The sequence below is a fragment of the Haliaeetus leucocephalus genome, unplaced genomic scaffold (genome assembly GCF_000737465.1).
Source record: "Haliaeetus leucocephalus isolate CR32 unplaced genomic scaffold, Haliaeetus_leucocephalus-4.0 Scaffold751, whole genome shotgun sequence".
NCBI classification, from domain to species: Eukaryota; Metazoa; Chordata; class Aves; order Accipitriformes; family Accipitridae; genus Haliaeetus; species Haliaeetus leucocephalus.
Genome location: NW_010973187.1, coordinates 5,036,917 through 5,059,789, shown reverse-complemented (window position 1 = coordinate 5,059,789; position 22,873 = coordinate 5,036,917). Strand labels below are relative to the sequence as shown.

Genomic DNA, 22,873 nt, shown 5'->3' with positions numbered 1-22,873 from the left:
CCCCTTCATTAGTTCTTGTCCACTATCGTTTCTTTCCTACTGGAGTCCTCTGAACTGTTAGAAGCAAATACATCAAGAGCTGTCTGGCCCCAGATTTTACTCAGTACCTGCTGAAGCCTAGCTTAGTGTAATACAGGCCTACAATCAAAACTTCTATGCATTAGATCAAGACAATAATAATCATAATTGGTATTAGTAATGAAATAATAGCAATCCAATTCAGAGTAACTGATGACAAGAAGGTTGAAAGCGCAAAGCTTTCCAGAAATGTAAGGAACAAAAGATGTGAACAACTGTAACTGGGAGCAAGAAAGAGCAAAAGACAGAATATAGTCCTTGATGGGCCTGGAATCAGAATAAAAACTGTTAGAAATACTCCACATGCTACAGCAAAGGCAACTTGAACACACCGTAATTAACTTCTGGCACAGCCTTGCTAATGGGACGTCAATAACATACCTCTCAGGAACAGATTAACACCTCAAGATAGAAAGTGGAGTACTAAACCCATTTTCAAATACCTCATATACAGCCCTCTGACAAGGTCTATATACTTGAGACTAAAATTACCAAATGCTTAATAATACAGCAAAATCAAATTCTTCAAGTAGTTACAGCTAAAAGACTAATCTCATCAAAAACAGAAATCAGCTTAATGCCAATATGAAAAAATAGTTTCATAATTCACTCAATATGGCAAATTTGAAACACGTTTATGGTCGCTGAAAGGAAGCTTGATAGCAAGAAAACCCACCATTACAATCATACCTGGATTAATCTTCTAGAACTGTATGCATAAAGAAAATTAAATTTCAGAAGATCAGAATAGTTATGACTTTGGAAAACAGTGACACAGCAATGAAACTACAATGAAGCTACATTAACAGAAACCAAACTTTTAAAAACCTGAGGAAATGTAAATTCAAGCCCTACTAATTTAAAGGTTATGTTGAAAAACAAAATTCCAACAGGCTATATTTTGTCTTGTATCAATTCAAACTTAGTCTTTTCTCTTATGGGCATGTAATTATTTAGTGTCTTCTATTGAAAATGGTTAGAAAAAGAATGCATGCCAGAGATTAATCAAAACATACCAACTATTTATATAAAATGCTTTGTCTAAGATAAGTTTTCCAGGCTAGGAGTCCTAATCACAGCAAAACGCAATCTGATGGTAAAATCTGTATGTTCTGTCTGCCTTGCTCAAAGAGGATAAAGAGGTCTTACACTGTTAGCCTCTTACTAATGAAAAATTGTATCAAGTTTTGCAAGTCATTTTGTTACATGCACATTAATTAACTTAGTGAATAGTTCAAATTAATGAACTTGTTACATACTATCAAGATTTTTCTTTATTTCAAAAGCCAACAAGAAATAAATTAACATACACAGAAGCTCCTTAACTCTGCATAAAAGGTAAAGATAGCATAAAATAAAATAAGATGGCCTAGAACAAGATTGTTGTATGCATAATTGAAACAGAGAAAGAAATAAGTGGGTGGTACAGCAACTACAGAAGAGCACAAGGACTAGCTTCTACCCTCACTACACAAAATATTTGGTTGTACATAATAATTCATGAAATAACATGACTCAGCAGAAGCTTGAGTAGCCCTTCCTTTTACATTAATTTACAATAAATCAAGTAGTGACTTTGGCAACATGAAGCCAGGAACGATACTAAGAAAATAACAAGATATTCTTAGTAACCAAGAGGATTTTTTGTTAGCACTAACCATCCATAGCTTTCATAGCATTACTTTCCTTGAAAAGACAGATCAACTAATAAAACCAGAATCTTTCTAAACATAGTAAATTGAAGCATTACAAATATGCTTTTTCTTTATCAATGTATGAAATAACAAATTCAATTGCCTCTGTGGTATGAATGCAAGCTGAATGGTTCCATCAACATTATCACATTAAAAATAATTATTTTGCAATATAACTGACTGTCACAAAATGACCAGTATTATCCATGAGAAACATAGTATCTGGTATATATATATATTTGTTTATTATATATTATACAATTATTTTGTGATTAAATGCACTACTAATGATATACAGTTAATCGCAATGTAACTAGAGCAATAGGCCATAATTTTTTTACCAGAGATGCTGAAAAAAAGCAGTTCAGACAGTGTATTCTATACGTATTTCACAGGTGACACTGGCTTCATATTTGTGAAGAATTTCTCATTACTATTAAATTTTTTTAAGCCTGATTTTGGAATAATTAAGCTTTTATATAAAAATGAGTTCTCAGTTTCCAAACAGTTCAAGACTCTGTTTTAAAGCTACAAATACTAAGGCTCTTAAATTATTTGTACATCTGCTCAACCTTCCCAACAGAGAGGGGGGTTTGGCCTAGAATACTACAAGTAAAACTTTGTGCAACAACTTTTTGCAAAATCTTCCATCTTATGGTAACAGAACCTCAGCAAAAATAATACAAAACAAAATAAAAAAACAACTCAACTGAAGGGAACAACATGGAATTGAAGAACATGGAGATTACACTCAACTACAAAAAGGCATAGTATATTTTAGCCCAATTTCAGTGAAGGTCTTGGCAGTGTTACTGCTAACACCACCAGGGACAGAAGAAACACATTTTAGCAAGATATTTGCACTTACTATGGATGCAGATGTACCACCTGAAGCAGTGGCATTCAAAAATAATGCAGATGGCTCTGAGCCAGTGATACAATTCAGTCATTCTCAGCAGGACTAATTACTGCAGGCTAAGCATCATGCTAGCATGGCTGTGTAATTTCTATTAATCAAATCAGTTTGCCTAGCCCTACAGAACAGTGCGTTGTGCTACACAGACATATGCTACATTATTTTGGAGGACACTAAGTCTTGCACAAGGCAGTAAATTGTAGTGCATCTAAATCCCTAAGCAAAAGCACCATGAATGCAACTTTTCCCTCCAGATTGATGTGTGTTGATTCTTATGAGAAACCCTGCACAGCAATATTAATATCAACAAATCTGTCTGCTCTGTGTACTAGCAGTGAAAGACCTCGCTGACATGACAGTAACCAAGTCCTTCCTCAGTTTAACTGCAGTCAACACAAGATCTGGCTTAGCAATTGTACACTCTAAATTTTTGCTTAGAACAGAAGAAAAAAAAAGAAAGTTTATTGCTAAATATGATATGGGAAGAAGGCAGCAGTAAAAGATAGCTACCATAGTATCTATGGCAGGTGTTCAGACAGCTTACCATTGCAAGTTTAGTAATACTTGTGTACAGATTCATAACACATATTTAATGTTACTTCCAAAACTGCAGCAGTTAAAATGAAATAGTTTTTATACAACAATGTTTAACCCCAAGGACAAATATTACAGTCAGCCAATCTACAACCACTTCAGAGTAAGTCTCTCTGTTTTAGTCAGATTATTTACGCTGTTATCATACTCAATTAATAAGGCACACTGTGGAAACAATAGGTACACGTAATTTGAACTTGCAGTAGATATGGATGAGAACTCGTATAAAACAAACAATTATGAACACTTACTACTAGAAAGTAACTAGAAAGAGTTATTTAATTTTTCAACAAATTACAACTGTTGTTTCCTGAATACTGACTAGTAGTGCTTAGTATTTTGATAAACACAAACCAATATTCATCACAGTTCCCAAATATTAAAAAACTTACAGGAGTAAATTAACATCTTTTTTAAAAACAATTGGGTCACTGAGAAATGGATAGCTTGCCTTCTTTCCTGGCAAAGGAAAAAAAAATCAGATACACGACATTTACATTCACACAGTACCACCTTCCTTTTCCTGCTCACTGCATTCTCCTAGAGAATACTGACGTAATAGTTTCTGAGGGTCAATTTTTTCAGCGCTCCAGTCACATGATTAACTGTGTGAAGTTAACTTGAGTGTCAGTCACAACCAGAAGAGAAGTAATTGTGTCAGAGGGGTGAGCTGAAGGTCTTTGAGGAGATTCATCTACTATTTCATTTGAAGGAGTGATAAGAAGAGGCTGAATTAAAGTGATGGCATGAATTTTCCAGTCACACTGTCCTAATATTCCAGGAGGTATCTGGGCACAGTGCCCAACAAGCCAACTTGTGGAAAGGAAATTTTACATCAAGCAGTCCAATTAAAAAAAAACAAAACCAAACATACACACCACCAAAAACCAAAACCAAAACATCCCTATAATACATTTTCTATTAACAGAGTTGGGGAGGAGCATCTCTGAGAGAAACAGAGGACTGGTAGCAGGTCGACTTATTCAGTCCTCCTGCTTCAAGGCAAAACCACCTGCATCTAAACTATTCCTGGTACATGCTTTGTCTAAACTGCTTTTAAAAATGCTTCAAATACTGACTTCACAGCTCCTCTGAAATTACCATTAGTGGCAGAAACCTTTCCTAACATTTTAGATAAAAATTTGCTTTGCCTCATTTCAGGCCCTTTACTTACTGTTTCAATCACAGTGGATATAGAGAGCCATTTACTCCCTTCTCATTTGAGAAATTTTTATTTATCTGAAGAACATTACTGTGCCTCTCAGACCCCTCTTTTCCAAACCAGAGCACCACACACTTTCAGTTCCTCTGCTCACTGCCCATCCTTAAGACCTTCAGCCATCATTACTGCTGTACTTAGGACTTTCTCCAACTAACCTACATCTTTCTCGAATGAAGTGCCTCAAAATGGACTTGATACTCCAGCTGAAGCACGAACAACAGATTTGTTTCAAGTGTCCTGCACACAGCACCCTTCCTTATAAAGATCAGTACAAATTTCATTGCCAACAGTGTCACGCTGCTACAAAACAAATGAACAAGTGACTTGCAGTCAATCTGTGAGGAAATATCAAGCCTCTCTGCAGAACTGTTATCCATACAGTCATTTCTCCTATTCCTGCTGTTAACTACAGCTATTTATTGCTGGGACTTTGCACTTGTCTGAAAGAGAAATCAGTTCAGCTAAGACATATCTCCAATTTGCTAAGAATATTCCTCATTCTAATCCTGTTTCCCAACATACCTTCCATTCTTCTCTGCTTGATTATTACTTGTAAATTTAATAAGGATATACCATATTACATCACTCAAATCATTAATGAAAACACTAGCCAGTTGCAGAACACATTTCAACAAAACCCCACTTAACATATTGCTGGGCAAGAGTGAACAACTGATGATGACTTTTGGGGTACAGCTTTCAAAACTTCTGCATTCATTCCACAACATTTTCGTCTAGATTATATTGCTGATCCTCCTAGTGTGACATGGCGTCAAGAGCCCCATTTAAATCAAACTACAAGACAGTCATTGATCTCTCAAGTCCTAAGACCTGTTATGCTGCCAACAAAGAAAATACAGTTGGTTAAACAGGATTTGTTCTTGATAAATCTGTGGCCTACAATTTAATAGCATTTTTATATTCTAGACTCCTACAAATAGTTTATTTGTTCTAGAGTTTCTTAGAACTTCTTAAGAAGTTAAGTTAGTTTGAGTTGTCTAAATAAAATAGGAGCCAGTGAGTTCTATTTTCAATACAGCAAGGTCTCCCATCTTCTGGAATCTCATCTCTCACCTCAGGAGTTCCCAAAGATGACCACTAAGAACAACGAGTTACTCTGAAAAGCAGTTGAGATACATTAGGATGAATATAGGTATTGTTTATATTTGTATTTATAAATATTTATACACAAGGGAACACACTCATAACCCATCTTGTTTACCCTAGAAAGGTGCTAAATCCGATTTTTTTTTCTAGCCTCCACAAGAGAATTTTTCAGGCCCATGATCACTGTCACTTTGTGCAGATGTCACTAGTTCTGGAGTGCACTTTAGAAGACAGGGCTACCACCACCTACATTATGCCAGCTACAAAGAGGCCTTCCAGGCATAGCCAATAACTTCTTTCAAATTATAGTTCACCCAGTATCATGCATATCCTAATTTCAGTTTTCTCCATCCAAGCTACACTTCTTTACAAATGTAATCAAAATAGAGCTTTATTTCTTTTAATTTCCCTTAAGTCTTCTATTATGTTAAGCCCAAATAACTCACATGTAAGCTTTGCTCCCTCCTTATAAAAAGAACTGTGCTGGTTTTGGCTGGGATGGAGTTAATTTTCTTCACAGTAGCTAGCATGGGGATATGTTTTGGACTTATGCTGGGAACAGTGTTGATAACACAGGGATGTTTTGGTTACTGCTGAGCCCTGCTTACCCAGAGCCAAGGGCTTTTCTGCTCCTCACCCCACCCCACCAGCGAGGAGGCTGGGGGGGCACAAGGAGTTGGGAGGGGACACAGCCGGGACAGCTGACCCCGACTGACCAGAGGGGTATCCCAGACCATAGGACGTCGTGCTCAGCATATACATCTGGGGGAAAAAGGAGAAGGGGGGACGTTCGGAGTGACGGCGTTTGTCTTCCCGAGTCACCGGTACTTAGCGTGATGGAGCCCTGCTTTCCTGGAGATGGCTGAACACCTGCCCGCCCATGGGAAGTGGGGGATGAATTACTTGTTTTGCTTTGCTTGCGTGCACGGCTTTTGCTTTCCCTATTAAACTGTCTTTATCTCAGCCCACAAGTTTTCTTACTTTTACCCTTCTGATTCTCTCCCCCATCCCACCACAGGGGGAAGTGAGTGAGCAGCTGGGTGGTGCTTAGCTGCTGGCTGGGGTTAAACCATGACAAGAACACAATACATATGTAGAGTTTTCTCCATTTTAGCTAGAATTCCGTAAATGACAATATTTTTCTTTTTCTCTAGAATTAGTTAGCTTTAAACTAAGGTCATAGTCCTATCTTTCCCCATTCTCTCTTCTCATAAGTTACACGGAAGGCAGTATTGTCCTGGAGCAATTTCTATATTGAAGACACCCAAAATCATATTTCAATAGACCCATTCCCCTTCATTTTATGGCTGCACAGCTTAGTCACAGACTAACTCCAAGTTTACAAAACAGCAAAATTATGGCTGCTGCAAAAGCCTGCCTACAAGTATTATATGCTCACAAGGTCATTCAAGCAAATAAATTCACTTGCTGTGAAATAAATTATAATACAACCATATAGAAAGACTAGGAGTTTATTATAATTAAAAGAAGTCTAGGCATTTATATGAATAACGATGACATCAGTTATAAGTATTTAACAAGCAAAAGATATAAATCCTTTGTTGTCCAGAGCTAGCTCTGTAACTGACAGATGGGATTAACAACCTGCCCACAGTCAAGCTTGCCATTTGCTGCACTACTAAGAATTGTTTCATCTTCATCTGATCAGTTACTGGCCACTGTTACAGACCGTAATTTCTGCATACCCACATAGAAGACAGCAGAGAAGACAGCAGATTTTTTAATACCTGCAGAATTTCTTCTGTGAAAGGGAACTGTACATAGTGTACCATTCTCTTGTCACATTCTACTGTTTAAACTTGCTTAGGAATGTTTCTTTTTCACTTTATAAAATACTTGTATTAAAATATCACCAAGAAGCATAGTCAGGGCCAGTAATTCACTGCATTAGGTGCTGTGTGATATCTGAATATGCCACCTGCTTTACCTATCCATACGCTGAATTGGATTGTATAATATATAATTGTATAATCATCAGTAGAGAACCAGCTAATAGCTTATTCAATGGACTATCACAGCTCTGTTTCTACTTTGCTAGAGAACCCAAAGGCATGTGTTGGGAGGCAGAGGAGCTACAGTAGAATGTTTGGGATTTTACACACACACACACACACACACACACACACGCATCCCACCACCATATTTAATCTCTAAAAATTACATAGGGAATTAAGTTTTTCTTCTTACTCTGCCAAAGTGGGAAGTTAATTTCTAAGAATGTGGAAGCCCAACACAGAGGAATTTTAGATCTACTTTAGCTTTAAGCAGAGATCTCAGTGAAAATATTACCAAATGCTCTCAAAGTTCCTAACATCATCCAGTGAAGCTGGAGTTCTGCAGACTACTAGCAACTTAACAAATTGTCCAATAAAAAAAACCCTTCTCAGTAAAAGCTACTGTTTCTTGTAGTTCCTCTGATGGACCCATATTTCTATCTAATTCCAAGATTTTATATTTTTATCATATCTTTTCCCACCACTGCAAAATAAACTTCAAGACACAACTAAGTAAAAGCTGTAAGTGAACTAACATAGATTTTCTTAGGAAATATACGTTGAATACATATATCTGAACGGGCACACACGTTTGTGTCCCCCAAACATACACACAGAGTATAACAGTACATAAAAATAAATGGCCAGTTATCCCAAGATTCTACCCAGAATAACCTATAAGCAATAAAAGGTATATTATAACATAGAAAGTACAAAGCTTTCACATTAATATCACAGTGCTGCTGATTTCAAAAAAGCAGAAATTATATTGCACCACATGTACAACAGAAAGGTAACAATGGGAAGACTATTTCCATGAATGAGAGCCGAAAGGGATATTCAGAAATACCTAGCTAAAAACACAAATTAATATTAATCTTGGCCACGATCCCCAATTCAAAAGCAAGCCTCTACGACACAGAGCTCCCTATCCAATAACAGGCTTTCACACCACTAATGTCTACCACCTATTTACTACCATCAGATGTTGTAGTGCTTCCCAAGTCCTCCCAAAGCTTTCGCATCTCACCATCGAATAACCAGTGCCCAGTGTCTGTTGCCCCTGCTTCCCACCCTCCCGACACCACAGAGCACTACACATTTCCCATCTTTCTGAAGCACAGCTTTTCCACAACCTCACCCCAAGTCGCGACAGCTTCACTGCTCTCCTGCCCCACGCCACCACCACCCCCCCTACAGATCTCCCACGCATCCCAGCGCACAGCACAGTGCTTCCCCAGCCGTACCCCAAAATCCGGCCTCCCTGCAACACACCACCTTCCCACCGAGGTACTCCGAACTGTCTTGACTCCAGCCACCCTATACCCAGTAAGCCACCACCTCGCCATGCAGGACAGACACCTCCAGTCCACCACACCAGCCACTCCTCCTGGGGCATTCCCATCCACTCAGGTGCTGGGCAGCAGTACGAATTCAGACCAGCCAAGGTGGGCAGCGGACAATAACAGAGAGCAGACAGCCAAAGATGGGATGGAGATGGAGAGGTAAGACAGAAGAAAGGAAGAGATACCAGGAAAAGAGAGGGAGAGAGAAATGACAGCAGACAAGGGATTTTACCTGGTCGTAAACCATCCAGAATTAAGGATTAATTAAGGACCACAAGCCTTGGCTCCCAAGGATTAATTAAGGGCCACAAGCCTTGGTTCCCCCCCATGGACTGAAGGATGAAACTCACAAGGGCTTCCTAAGGGGACACCTTTCCCTTGATCATTAACAAGAATAATTACTCAGACTTTTCTAAGCTTCAGAAAAAGACCAAGTATTTGAAAACAAGAAACTCAAAAGACTGTGTGTCGTGGTTTAACCCCAGCCAGCAACTAAGCACCACGCAGCCGCTCACTCACTCCCCCCCATCCAGTGGGATGGGGCAGAAAATCAGAAAAAGAAGTAAAACTCCTGGGTTGAGATAAGAACGGTTTAATAGAACAGAAAAGAAGAAACTAATAATGATAATGATAACACTAATAAAATGACAACAGTAGTAATAAAAGGATTGAAATGTACAAATGATGCGCAGGGCAATTGCTCACCCCCCGCCGACCGACACCCAGCCAGTCCCCGAGCGGCAAATCCCTGCCCCCCCACTTCCCAGTTCCTAAACTAGATGGGACGTCCCATGGTATGGAATACACTGTTGGCCAGTTTGGGTCAGGTGCCCTGGCTGGGCATGAGAAGCTGAAAAATCCTTGACTCTAGTCTAAACACTACTGAGCAACAACTGAAAACATCAGTGTGTTATCAACATTCTTCACATACTGAACTCAAAACATAGCACTGTACCAGCTACTAGGAAGACAGCTAACTCCATCCCAGCTGAAACCAGGACACTGTGACACTTTAACAAAAGAAAGTGCAAGCTCTTTTTTTAAATGTTGAAAGAAAAAAAAAAAAGAAAGGAAAGAAAGTAATAAAAGGCATTTCCTTTAAAGGAAAGAAAGCCTAAGAACTACACAAGATAAACATCTCAGATTTTACCATTAAATTGTACTAATTATTTTAACAGGATCTTGCATTCAGATTAATCCCACAAGACTTGTAATTCGGGTAGTTAAAAGACAGTATTAGTTTCTATATCCTGAAGATGTGAAGGGAGACCAAAACGGAAATAAAAAATTAGAAAAAATAGAAAATTAGAAAAAATACTCTATCTTAGAATGCTACAGTTGATGCTTAAGTGCTTCAGTCAAACTGATATACTAAATAAATATATAAACTTTCCATTTGCAACACAGCATCTGCTAACTATAAGACTAAGTCATTGTCTAATAATTTTTTGATTACACAGTATAAAAAGAGCAGTAGTGACAAATATGCACAATAAACCTCAGGATGATTCTGAACATTTTATAATTCAGCCCTCTCACAGCCTATTTTTGGAAGCTGAAATTTGAATACCATTAAATCAAAGGAGAAACAGCTGGCAAGATACCATATACAACAGCAACAACTGATCTCCAAGACTAATGGGATGCTTCTCACTGCATCCTGCAGCACAGTGTGGAAGTATCCACACTAGCTCAAGTACAGAAAACAATCTAGCAATGTAACATGAGCTTCGTGAGAACTACTTCATCATTCTTCCTAGAAGCCAGTAAAATACAGGGTAAATTAATCGCTACTGCAGCAGAATGCTTCCAGTACCTGAATTAGGTTAGGTATCTGTATATCACGTCACACATGGCTTTCACAAAGGTCACAGGGCCAGTAATTTTATTTTAGGATGTAAGCTGTAATTCAAACTATGCCTTATTGTAGTACAACATCTTCCAAAAGCTAAACATATATCTGCTGCCTCTGAAGGCATTTTATACAAACACAAAACAATAAGAAATTAATTGATTCACAAAAAAATTGTTGCCCAAAAGGACACAAGCTATTATCATAGAATTTTCATATTAATAAATACCTTTATCTGGAGAAGTCCTATGAAAAAATGGGAAGTACTAACGAGTTCTGTCAATACCATTTCTCAATTCAAATTAGGAAGTAGACAGCAAGAACCATAGTAAAAAGTTTTCGGGGGTTCTTTGGTTTTTAAGTCTAATACTAGTGTGAGTCATATGAGTACAAGCTAAAAATGCCTCTAAAAGTAACTAAGAAGGACTCACCAAGTTCATTGAGACTCTGGGCAGCTTTTGTTATCTCTCTGCTTCCTCCTTGCAGTTGTCCTTGAAGTCTCTTACTGAGATACAAGATGCGTATTATCCTCCGCAGCAAGTCACAGGCAGCCTGCAGAGAAATTGTAGCGTTAGGAGATATTATCAGTACATTATGATCACATAATACTAGGCCTCAAATATGGAAATATTTTAACCAAAAAAGGAAATATGAATGTGAATAAAAACATGGAGCTTTACAACACTGAAACCCCTTTCTTCAGGATTTTTTAACATTAACAATACTTTCTAAAGCTGGTAATTACATTCACAGGGCTGCTGAGATTATGCTGTTGTTAATAGCAAAAAAAAAAACAAAACCAAAACAAACTCAGAACCCTACGACAGAGACATGTTCTATTTCTAACTAGAAGTGAGCTTTATTTTACATTGTGCATCTCTCCTCAATATTCCTCCCCTCTGTAAGCTTTAGTAAAATTAAGAAGTTGGCATTGCCAATCAAATATTGATCCAAAATAAGCAAAATGGCAGTACTTACGTCAGAGGACAACAGAACTTAAAGGCTAAATTGTTATTACAAATATTGACTCTTATGGTGGGAATATATGTAACAACTCATTTTCAGCATAACTTTCATAAGGCCAGTCACCTTCATTCAGCCAAGTGTTAGTTCACATTCTTGCACAGGTCTATTAAAACACATGGCATTCTTGGCTAAAAATTAAAAAGATGGATGCATATGTAAATTTTCAGGAAACATATTTGTGTATGTTTTTGTTAGCACCAATTTAGAAAAAAAGGCATTGCTGACATCTGAATCAAACATAATAGTTTCATAATTTTTCACTCAACTAAAATCTTGAAACAGGTTTTCTCCTTCTACACAGTAAATAATAGAGACAGAGAAACAGTAAGAGTTATATCGAGTTCCTCTAGGGCTGGATTGGGTCAGTGGGGCTAGCAGGTACATGCTACAGGAGCAGCAACATTCTGGAGCGGGTAACATCTAAACCAGAATTCAGAAATGTAACTTAGGAGAAGGTAAAAAAGTATGTAGATTTTGGCATAGTCATAGGTACAGTCCAACATCTGCAATCAGATTAACAAGCGAGGTAAATGAGAAATTTAGAATGAGTAAGACATAGTTGTTCTGAGGTATTTGCCCTCGTACTGAAGGCAAAGCCTCCTGAAGTATTTACCTTATGAATATAAAAATTAAATTAAAAGTACTTTAAAAAATATTTAGTATCTGACAGACTTTGAATCCCTTTTTTAGGCTCAAGTTAGTGTGTTAATGTCCTGAAAACTAATGTTAAAGTGCACATATGAAAACATAGACAAGTGAGTCATGTCAACCATTTCATTCAGTAGACTGCACAACTTGTCAGTCTCCCCTATGCCAGCACAAACCAATCAAAACACAAATATTTGTAGTTTAATTTTTTTAAACACCTAGACAGAACAAAACAGAAAAATTAGAAAAAGCCCTACTGAGGCAAATCACCAAAAGCACAATTACTCTCGCTGCTTTTGGCTCTGTATCACATAATCTGAAGTGCAAGTTTCCCAAGCATTCTAAGTCAACTTAACCACATGATTTCTATTACCGTTAGTAAGAACCAAGTGGGGCTTATCCTACTTTAAGAGATTAACGTATTAGTTTTTATTAATTCATTTCTTTAATTAGAAAAATCTTGATCCACATATCACTTTCATATCTGTGAACTAAATTTCTGCAAGATGAATCAAAAATAGCTTTTTATATAGTGCACCATGCTTCACTAAATAAGAGGCATAGTATTACTACTTTGCTTTCAAAGTTAATTACTCTCTAATCCAATTGTGTACCTCTGGCTAATATTTTTCCCTAGAAATTCAACTTCAGTTATCTTCTGACCATCTTTTACTTTACATCCCAAAAGATTATTTCTTTTTCATTGAATTGTTGCTCATTATCTCCTATCCCAAGAAACAATCTTTTAACAGAACTATCAAACTGAGTAAGAGATGGGAAAAGTTACATTTAGATGCAAGAGCAAAAAAAAGTTTTAACTTCTGGCCCTGTAAATTAGAAGGAGCAGAAAAATCCAAAGACACTGAAGATGCACTCTTAACTTCAGTGATTGCTACTGCATTGTGCCCTTGACAAAGATTCTGTTTCACCCAAGTATTTCCATTTACATGAGTTGTTCAATTTAATAAAACTGTAAAAGAATGCAAAATATGAGGACCATGTAATGGAAACAAAAAATTCTATCTAATAGTGGAGTTGTTCACAGATACTAGATCCTCTAACCTGACCACCTGCATAACAGAAGTGTGAATTAATTCAGGAAAAATTCCCTTCCTGAGTTGATATAGTATGCTTTCCTAAAGAAGATGCTTTTAGCCAAGAAGGAATTAATTCCACTGTTCAAGCAAGAAATAATTTGGAAAAGGCCAGTGGCCTGAGGTAGTCCCAGCAATTCTAGTAAAATTAAAAATAAAACCCGATTTTTCTGGAGATTACATGTTAGTTATCTCCTGAAATTTAAAGCAATGTATCAACACTAACAGACATTATTGCTACAATTTGAGCAATCAGAAAGCCTCTTACTTTTAATCTCAAGTTAATTTTAAGAAATTATTGAAAGAAGACTTAATTATAAAGAGAGGACCACTTGAAAATGTGCCAGTGTGTAGCTCATATATGCAATTGCATATATCTGCCAGATCATAATGTAATTGAATGTATATGTAACAGAATCCTGAATAAAGATGAGACAGTCCCCTATCTTCAGACTACATTTACTATTTAGTTATGGTAGCACCAGGATGAAATCTGCTACTAGTGAATATTTTAAAGAGAGAATAACTTTAAAATACAGAATTATTATTTTTTTAAAAGGTTTTAAAAATTTGGCTATTATAAGGAATTTTAAACACTGAGATATCTGAAATTAAGAGAACATGTAGAAACACTTGGTTAAACAGAGCTGCACAGAAAATAACCTTCTGAAGGACAAACTCCCTGTCTACATATTTCAGCTGTTAACTATTCCCATTTAGCTTGTGATCTACTACAGAAAGACTCAGAAGAGGACAGTACGATTTAAAGTAGGAAGTAAGCTTTGTGAGTCTGCTGCTCCCTTGGGATGCCATGAAGTTCTAAGAGCAGAGCAAGACATAATATACACAAGCACACAGCAGAGATTTAGAATTCAGGACTAGATTTGAAGTTCGACAATGAATTTGCAGTGAGAATGTTTATGAAAAAGCCAGACTATATTAAAAACAATTAAGGATGGCAAAATCCAGCTTTATGCAAGCTAAATATTCCTTCAGTTTGTGAGCAGTCCCACAGCAATCAATGGAGAAGCAGTAAAATAATACCATCATGAGTACAAGAGGCCCCCTTAAACACCACACAGTTCAGGACTGTTGGCAGCCAGGTAAAGAGACACCACAGCAGTGCATCTTGGGGAGGCAGGAGGGTTGAGATTTCGACTATTGACTCAACTCTCCATAAGTCCAGCTTCATTTCATAATTCAGGTGTCCTGACCCTCAACTCGTCCCAGCAGCGTAGTGCAACATAAAGCACTCGCTATGTATCTGCCAGCACAAGAAGGGACAGCAACTCTTGTGCCAAGAATGGACTACTCTCAGTGGCAGAGAAGCTGGAATCATCATTCCTCTTCCTACATTGAGGTAAGTAAGTGGATTTGGATGCTAGGAAGGGTAGCCTAGCAGGCTCCACTTACCCTGCACCTCTTTTTTCTGACTTACAGCCAAGAAAAGGGAGATACTACAAATTCCCTAGCACAGGCTGAGTAATGCTGACCCTCGATGGATGCTGCTTTCACACCACAGGAAAAATCCATGTAACCCTGCTACACCAAAGAGTAAGCAAAGAGCATCCAAGAAACATTTTCTAAGTTCAGGGACTCATTCTTCTCAGACATCCTTCTGCAGTTTGACTTCATGTAAGGTCAGAGCAGAAATATCTTCACCTTCATCCCCAAACTCCCACAACCCTCTCCACAGCTGCAACATACATCAGAAAACAAAAAAAATCTGCACCTAACCTGCCACATGGAAGTCACAGAAGTTTTGACCAGTGGCAAAAACAGTAACAGCTGAAGTTGAAAAGAACAGGAGAAGCAGCTGGACAACCTGGATGAACAGAGTGTTAAGAGCTTCCTGCAGAACTTGACTACTGCTGAAAGTAATGTAGAAAATAGTAGAAGTTCAGCCGAGAGATTAGTGCAGCTGCTCCACCAGCCCCCAGACTAGAAACTGCATGACAGTTTGCAGCTTCATCTACTCTACTGTACAACAGCAGTCACCCGCAGAGGGCAATCTACTTTAGTGTATATCCACAGCTCAAACTTCAGCTACTAAAAGATAAGCTCCTAGTTCTGCAAAGCTAAGGTAAACTTGTGAAGACAAATAGTTCAAACAATAACTCATTAAATACTTGCAGATCTGGAGTTGTGCTGCTTTTCAAACCATAAACTGAATAGAATGCAGCTACATGACTCCTGAAGATCTGAATAGTTTTCAACTATTATAAAATTAATAATGGAAGTGTTTGACACTTATCTCACCATCATTGTGATACGCTCTCTCCCACTGCTATCCTCTAACAGAGATCTACATTCTCCTGTAGACTCCACTTATAGTCAAAAGACAGGGACAACTATGTACCTGGGCTTATAAAACTCCAGAACCACAACTGGCTCCATAAGTTGCATCTTGACTATTTTGAAAGAATTAATTCCCAAACTCTTTACTAAACTGCAGCCAAGCATGCATTAACTTAGAGGAGAAAAGCATCTTCTAAACAATGGCACCATAACATTAAATACCAAAATTACACAAACAGTAATAAGAATTTAATTAATCTGTACTCAGATAACCCTTCCCTCTTCCCTCCACCTCTACAAAACTCACTTAGCTAGCGCAAAGGTCAGTTTCCTACTTTGCAATAGGAAGCACTTCTCAGTAGCACATGAACAGACACCCAAATACTGATCTTCATTGAGAAATGCTGACAATGAACTACAGGCTACTGGAGTATGAAAATCCCACCCATGTCTAACAATTGGGAAATAATACACGTTCAAAAAGGTTTTTTTAAAATACATTTTTTAATACAACTTACTTGAAGTTTTGCTAGCTGAGCTGTGCGGGACACTATTTTGTTGTAGGGGTCAACAATTTTGACTCTAATTCTAAAAAGAAGACGACAAATTTATTTATAGCAGTATTAATAAATAACATGAAAGAACAATTAAGAATTTATACTTTCTAATCACATAATGAATGGCATACCTATCAACAGTACTTTGTAGAGCACCAATTCTAGTCTGCATCATTTGGAGGACACCTGCAAAATAAAGCAGATTTTTTACATGGAACACTTGTCAATTATAGAAAGAACTATTCTTCAAATCATAGTAACTACTGCAGACTACTTTAGCATAAAAAAAAAAGTGTTTCCCCCTTTACAACAAAGCATTCAAACAGACTGAAATTAATAAAACACAGCCTATTTGAAAATAAACTGAGCAGGTAATAGGTCACTTACTGAACATTATGGAAAATTTACTGGTAGAGAACACAAGCCTACAGAAGAAATATCACTCTGAAATCCATCATATGTTAAGTTTCAAATAATATTTAGAGTATGCTGCTTCCTAAGAAAATGACCATCAGGACTGCTGTTCAAAGGCATATAACCTGGTACAAACACTTGAACGTGATATACAAAAATGGCACAACCTATTTAACACTATTTATTTAATATAGTGACTAGACAGTTCAGAGAAACCAACAGACAAAGAGGACTGATAACCAATTCTATTTCAAGGTTTTCTTCCTGTGCTTAAGCATCTTTAGCAAAAAGTAAAGTATCAATGTCATTGTGAAGTCATCTAATTCAGATTACAAACAAAGTAAACTACCCTAATCATGTTTGTTCCAGATTAGTTTGGCAAAGCAGCAAAAAGCAAGACCACAAGCGTGTTTGTTCTTTTCTTGTTAAATTGCAAACAAAGTAGTCAAGGGTAGCAGTAATTTCTGCAATATGGAATCAGCTTGCTGAGAATTTAATTAAGTTATACAAACCCAGGCCTATGAAATTATTTTTGTTCCAGTTATTGTTAGCATTCTCAAACATACTACATTTTTGTAAAGCCCTGTTTACAAGCATGTCATCATCAGATTGGATAAAACTGCAATATGATACAGTAAGATGGAAGATAAACAAAACTACTGCTAATACTTCTAATCATCTTGTCCTGTACTGGGACTATATATCATGTATTTTGTATAAATATGGAAATTCCCACCTTTTCTATATTTCAGAATTATTAACTTGGCTTAGTGACAGACTCAGGAGTTCTCTGACATTTATACATAGAATGGTAGGCATGCAATTCTCATGCATCAGAAGACAAAGATTTGAGATACAGTGAAAAGGCTGAATTTTCTACTCTATGTTGCAATAATGGGGCAGGGCCAGTAGCATGACATTGCTGCATCTGTGACTGTGACACTGCTGTAAAGCATACAGCAGTCCTCTTGCCAGAAGGCAGAATTAGGATGGGTGAAATGGCAATCTACCCTCTCCATCTGCCATGTAAAATACAGGATGATACTATTTATCCTATCTTGAGCTAACAGGTAGCTCAAGATACCTACTGAGTTACCTATAGACAGAAAACTGCACAGACCTAAAAAAGAAAGGACTCTACAAGCTGGGTATATCAATTTGAAATGTTTAATGAGATTCACTTTCAGACATCCAAACAATTGCACATGCTGTGAATTAGCTCCATAACCCTCACTTGCTAACTTTCTTGATAAACACGCCAAGAGCTACGTGTTTCTAACTTCGTAATTCAAATTTCCATTTACATCCATCTTTTCTTTTTCTTATGAATCTTGACTCAGTGTTTCTTCTACAGTGACCATATATCATGTGTAGCACAAGCAGGGCAGAGATAAGAAAGTTTTGCAAAACTCATCTTTGTGTGCATAGACTTTGATGTTCCTGGCAACTGCAGACTGAAGTTTCTACTGATGTCTCAGTTATCAAATACTTTTCAGGATTAGAACCTCTGCATGCTTCTCCCTCCCTCACACACAGAAAAGGCCTCTTAAAGAGCATAACCCTAAGTAAACGGAATAATTTCAACAAATTTGAGGTGAATTAGATTTTATTTTTACTTTGGGTTATTAGCTGTAAAGCATGCATTATTTACCACGCCTGCGTTACAGAAAAGTTTTATAGCTGAATAGGTGTTTTAAAGTACTTTATTCTTTCCTCAGAGCAATTTTAGGAAGGAATGCCTTCAGAAACAACCATGACTTCAGAATACACAGTTCTACTGAGCACAGATTGTTGAAGATCGTGACTGGGAGGTATTTATCAATCACAAGATTGACTACAGATTCCTATCTACTTCTTATTTGGAGGATGAACACAGATTCGTCCTCCTATGCTTAATTTTCTAACTGTTTAAAAAGCTGTTTGGGAGCTACCATTGCTAGATTAAATGGGCCTTTTTTTATTTTTATAGCTATATGCAAATGCTAACAATCAAATACTGCATCCAACAAGTTCCAAAGACTAAGGAGATCCTATAACTGTCAATAACCAGAAACTCTCTGGTTATGCCAAAACCTGGAAGCAGAGGAAGAAACAAAGGTAAATGTATTGGGTTTGTGTGGTAAGGTTTTGGTAGCGGGGGGTTACAGGGGTGGCTTCTGTGAGAAGCTGCTAGAAGCTTCCCCTATGTCCAAGAGAGGCAATACCAGCCAGCTCTAAGATGGACCCGCCGCCGGCTAAGGCCGAGCCAATCAGCGATAGTGGTAGCGCCTCTGGGATAATATATTCAAGAAGAAGAAAAAGTTGCAGGGCACACAGAAACAGCAGCCAGAGAGCAGAGTGAGAACATGTAAGAGAAACAGCCCTGCAGACCCACAGGTCAGTGCAGAAGGAGGGGGAGGAGATGCTCCAGGCGCCGGAGCAGAGATTCCCCTGCAGCCCGTGGGGAAGACCATGGTGAGGCAGGCTGTCCCCCTGCAGCCCAGGGAGGTCCACGGTGGAGCAGATCTCCACCTGCAGCCCGGGGAGGACTCCACGCCAAAGCAGATAGATGCCCGAAGGAGGCTGTGACCTTGTGGGAAGCCCGTGCTGGAGCAGGCTCCTGGCAAGACCTGTGGCCCCGTGGAAACAGGAGCCCACGGTGGAGCAGGTTTTCTGGCAGGACTTGTGACCCCATGGGGGACCCACGCTGGAGCAGTCTGTGCCTGAAGGACTGCATGCCGTGGAAGAGATCCACGCTGGAGCAGTTTGTGAAGAACTGCAGCCCATGGGAAAGACCCATGTTGGAGAAGTTTGTGGAGGACTGTCTCCCGTGGGTGGGACCCCACACTGGAGCAGGGGAAGAGTGTGATGACTCCTGCCCCTGAAGAGGAAGGAGCAGCAGAGACAATGTGTGATGAACTGACCCCAATCTCCATTCCCTGTCCCCCTGTGCCACTGGGAGGGGGTAGGCAGAGAATCCAGGAGTGAAGTTGTGCCCAGGAAGAAGGGAAGGGTGAAGGGAAGGTGTTCTGAGATTTATTTCTCATTACCCTACTCTGGTTGTATGGCAATAAATTAAGTTAATTTTCCCCAAGCTGAGTCTGTTTTGCCTGTGACCGTAATTGGTTGAGTGATCTCTCCCTGTCCTTATCTTGACCCACGAGCCCTTTGTTATACTTTCTCTACCCTGTCCAGCTGGGGGCAAGGAGTGATAGAATGGCTTTGGTGGGCACCTGGCATCCAGCCAGGCTCAACTCACTGCAGTAAATTACTTAGCAAGTTACAAAATGGAAGGGGAAAAGGGGATATGCTTGGATTCTATAGTATGTGCAAATTAGCATATTATAGAATTAAGTATCTTTCTGCACAAAAAAAACCCCAAACCATATGAAGTTCCCAGCAAGTGACAAAGAGCAGAATGGCAGGTCTAATGAGCTCCTGGCACAAGAACAATATACTGCAACCATTTTTCTATACAGATTCAATGGTTCCTAAGTAAGACCTCTGAAAGTCTGCAGTTTATGTTAAAATCCAGATCCCAAACAGTAGAATAACACAAAGGTATGTATTTAACTTAGTTAAACCCTTACTAGTTAAAAAATATCTCAATGCAGTTAAGATTATGTGTTAAAGCCTCTCTGGTTAAGATTTGCAAGCTATGCAACGCATACATATGCAACATGCACAAACTTTGTACTTAACGGCAACAGGTATCAGCTAATATTGCACAAAATTAGGCTTCTTTAGGAAAATATATTAAAAGGTCAAAAAGACTTGATTGCTAAAGTTGCTCAAAACTGATTATCAAAATATGTTTTCCTACTCCAGAGAAGTACCAGCCAAATCTTCTCCCTGGAGCTCCATCTACTGACATCAAATAAAAGCTGCCACATGTTACTCCTCAGAAGTAACATCTGCAGCCTTAACATTAGGGACCAAAGTTGGCAGTGAATGACATTCCCTGCACAGATATTAAAAGTGCTTCCTCCACTGTAAGAAGCAGCAAGCATAATATAACGGCATTTACCTTCCAGGGATTCAATTCCAGTTGCTTGGGCCAACAGGTCTTCATGTCTTGCAACAACCTTAAAAAAAAAAAAAAAAAGAGAAATCAAAAAAAAAAAAAAAAAAGAGAGAAATCAACACAGAAAAATGGGGATGTATGCTAATACTAATACATCATCATCATCCCTACATTAGGCAGACACAGGAAAAAGCAGCCATGCCTTAAAGATTAAAGAGTTTTCAGAATACGTTTTAATTCACAAAAGCAGCAAGCTCAGAACAAGAAGGTCAGCAACTGCAGCATAGCTGACATCTTAATTAAAGCCAGCAGAGCAATCACATTTCAACACACCTTCATATACAATAATAATTGTAAATGTAAACTTATTAATCACACAGTAATAATGTATAGTCATATTTTTAATATTTTCTTTTCCATTTATGACATTTAGAAATAGTTCCCAAAGAATTTACCAACTGGGGTAGGGGGAGGGAGGAAGCAGGTTTTGAAACTACACAAAAACTTAGCATGTGTTCTCACTGCAAGGTCCACTGTGGATTTGTAGCATCTGCATAGATTTTACCAAAAAACCTTCTACTATCAAAACTCAAAAGCCTTTCTGAAGGTGCGGAGGTGCGTTAACATAAGTTATATTTGCCCAGCTAAAGGTAAGCCTTAGACCATAGGCTACTCTCCAGCACAGAATGAAAGGGTGCAAGTTAAATCATTCCCTATCTTCTCACAACTGCCATCCCAAAACACGGGCCAGTGTTTCTGATAGCTGACATGATCATTTGGAAAGAGTCAGGGAACATCCTTACAAGGAAGAGTGGAACCTCCATGTATACAGAGATTGGCTGCAGAAACTGAAAACAAAGCAGTACATGGCTTCTTGGTAGAAGCATTAAGAGTGGGTTTGACTGAATAAGTATCACATTCACTACCAGTTTTACTGGAAGTGGTACCTTTAGTTACTGCTTGCAGAGTACACTGGGCAATTTCAGAAGGAACAAGATCATAAGATTACTAAGCTTTTGCCTAGTTTATATTGACCACCCCAGAATAACAGGTATGCTTTAAACTTACTTGTAAATGAAGCTCTTTATCCAACTGACTAATACCTTGGGCAAGTTTTGCTAGTTGCTCAGCTATCACAGCCTGATGGATAGACTGGGAAGTGTAAGCTTTCACATCAAAGTCCTCTCTGAAGAAGTCAGCATAACATTCTGAAAAAGATTTAGATTTTATTTTTATGCTTCAGACCAGTTAAATAATATTTATGGACCTAAAGCGTACAGTTCTCTGACCTTCAATTTCTCCAAATGTAACAGCATATGCTCTATCACATAATACAAATGTGACACTGATTTGAGAAGAGACCACAACCAAGAGAAATGAGTTTGGAGCTGATGGCTGGGGTGCGTAAATGGTGAAAAAGACACACGTTCCTTTACTCCCCACAGCCTTTTCTCGAGTAGAATACAGTAAAACGTATTGATACCTTCTCCTTCAAACTTCACAGTGTAACCAGGGTGAGGCTATTGAGGTTGTACCCATAATCAAACACATACCAGTCACCTTCACGTCCCTGAGGACTGGAGTGGCAGCAGACGCGACTTCATGAAATCACACCGGTCTCTTACAAGGGTACTGGTTTAAAAACTACTAAATTAACGATACCGCAATGATGATTCGGGACCAGACAAGACCCGAGTTTCCAGGCAGCACATACTAGCATTACCGAGCGCCTCCGTCTCTCCTTTCGGTGCACTTTTTTTCCCTTTTGGAGCAAGCGGCCACAGGTGAAGGGGCCGCGCCACCGAGACCCCCCTGCCGGCAGCGGGAGGTCTCCTCCCCGAGGAGGGGGCCGCTCCGCAGGCGCGGCAGCACTCCCCAGCGCCCGCCGTCCCTCCAACGCCGAAACTTTCCGTCGCCTGACAGCGCGGGGGTTCACCGCCTTCCTCGCCCCGTCCCCTCACACGGCTCTGCCCGCCCGGCCCAACACCGCCCTCGCAAAGGACCCTCCG

At 38.8% G+C, this 22,873-nt stretch overlaps 1 protein-coding gene across 1 annotated transcript in view; it reads right to left on the bottom strand.

Moving 5' to 3' along the window:
* The window catches only part of COG5 (component of oligomeric golgi complex 5), a 193,889-nt gene that overhangs the window by 170,589 nt on the left and 427 nt on the right, over positions 1–22,873 (bottom strand). Inside the window, exons 3-7 of the mRNA XM_010581090.1 lie at positions 21,933–22,072; positions 20,868–20,925; positions 16,579–16,633; positions 16,409–16,478; positions 11,256–11,376 (exon numbers count right to left, since the gene is read on the bottom strand). Coding sequence (XP_010579392.1) covers positions 11,256–11,376; positions 16,409–16,478; positions 16,579–16,633; positions 20,868–20,925; positions 21,933–22,072 — 444 coding nt within the window. The remainder of the gene's footprint in view (positions 1–11,255; positions 11,377–16,408; positions 16,479–16,578; positions 16,634–20,867; positions 20,926–21,932; positions 22,073–22,873) is intronic.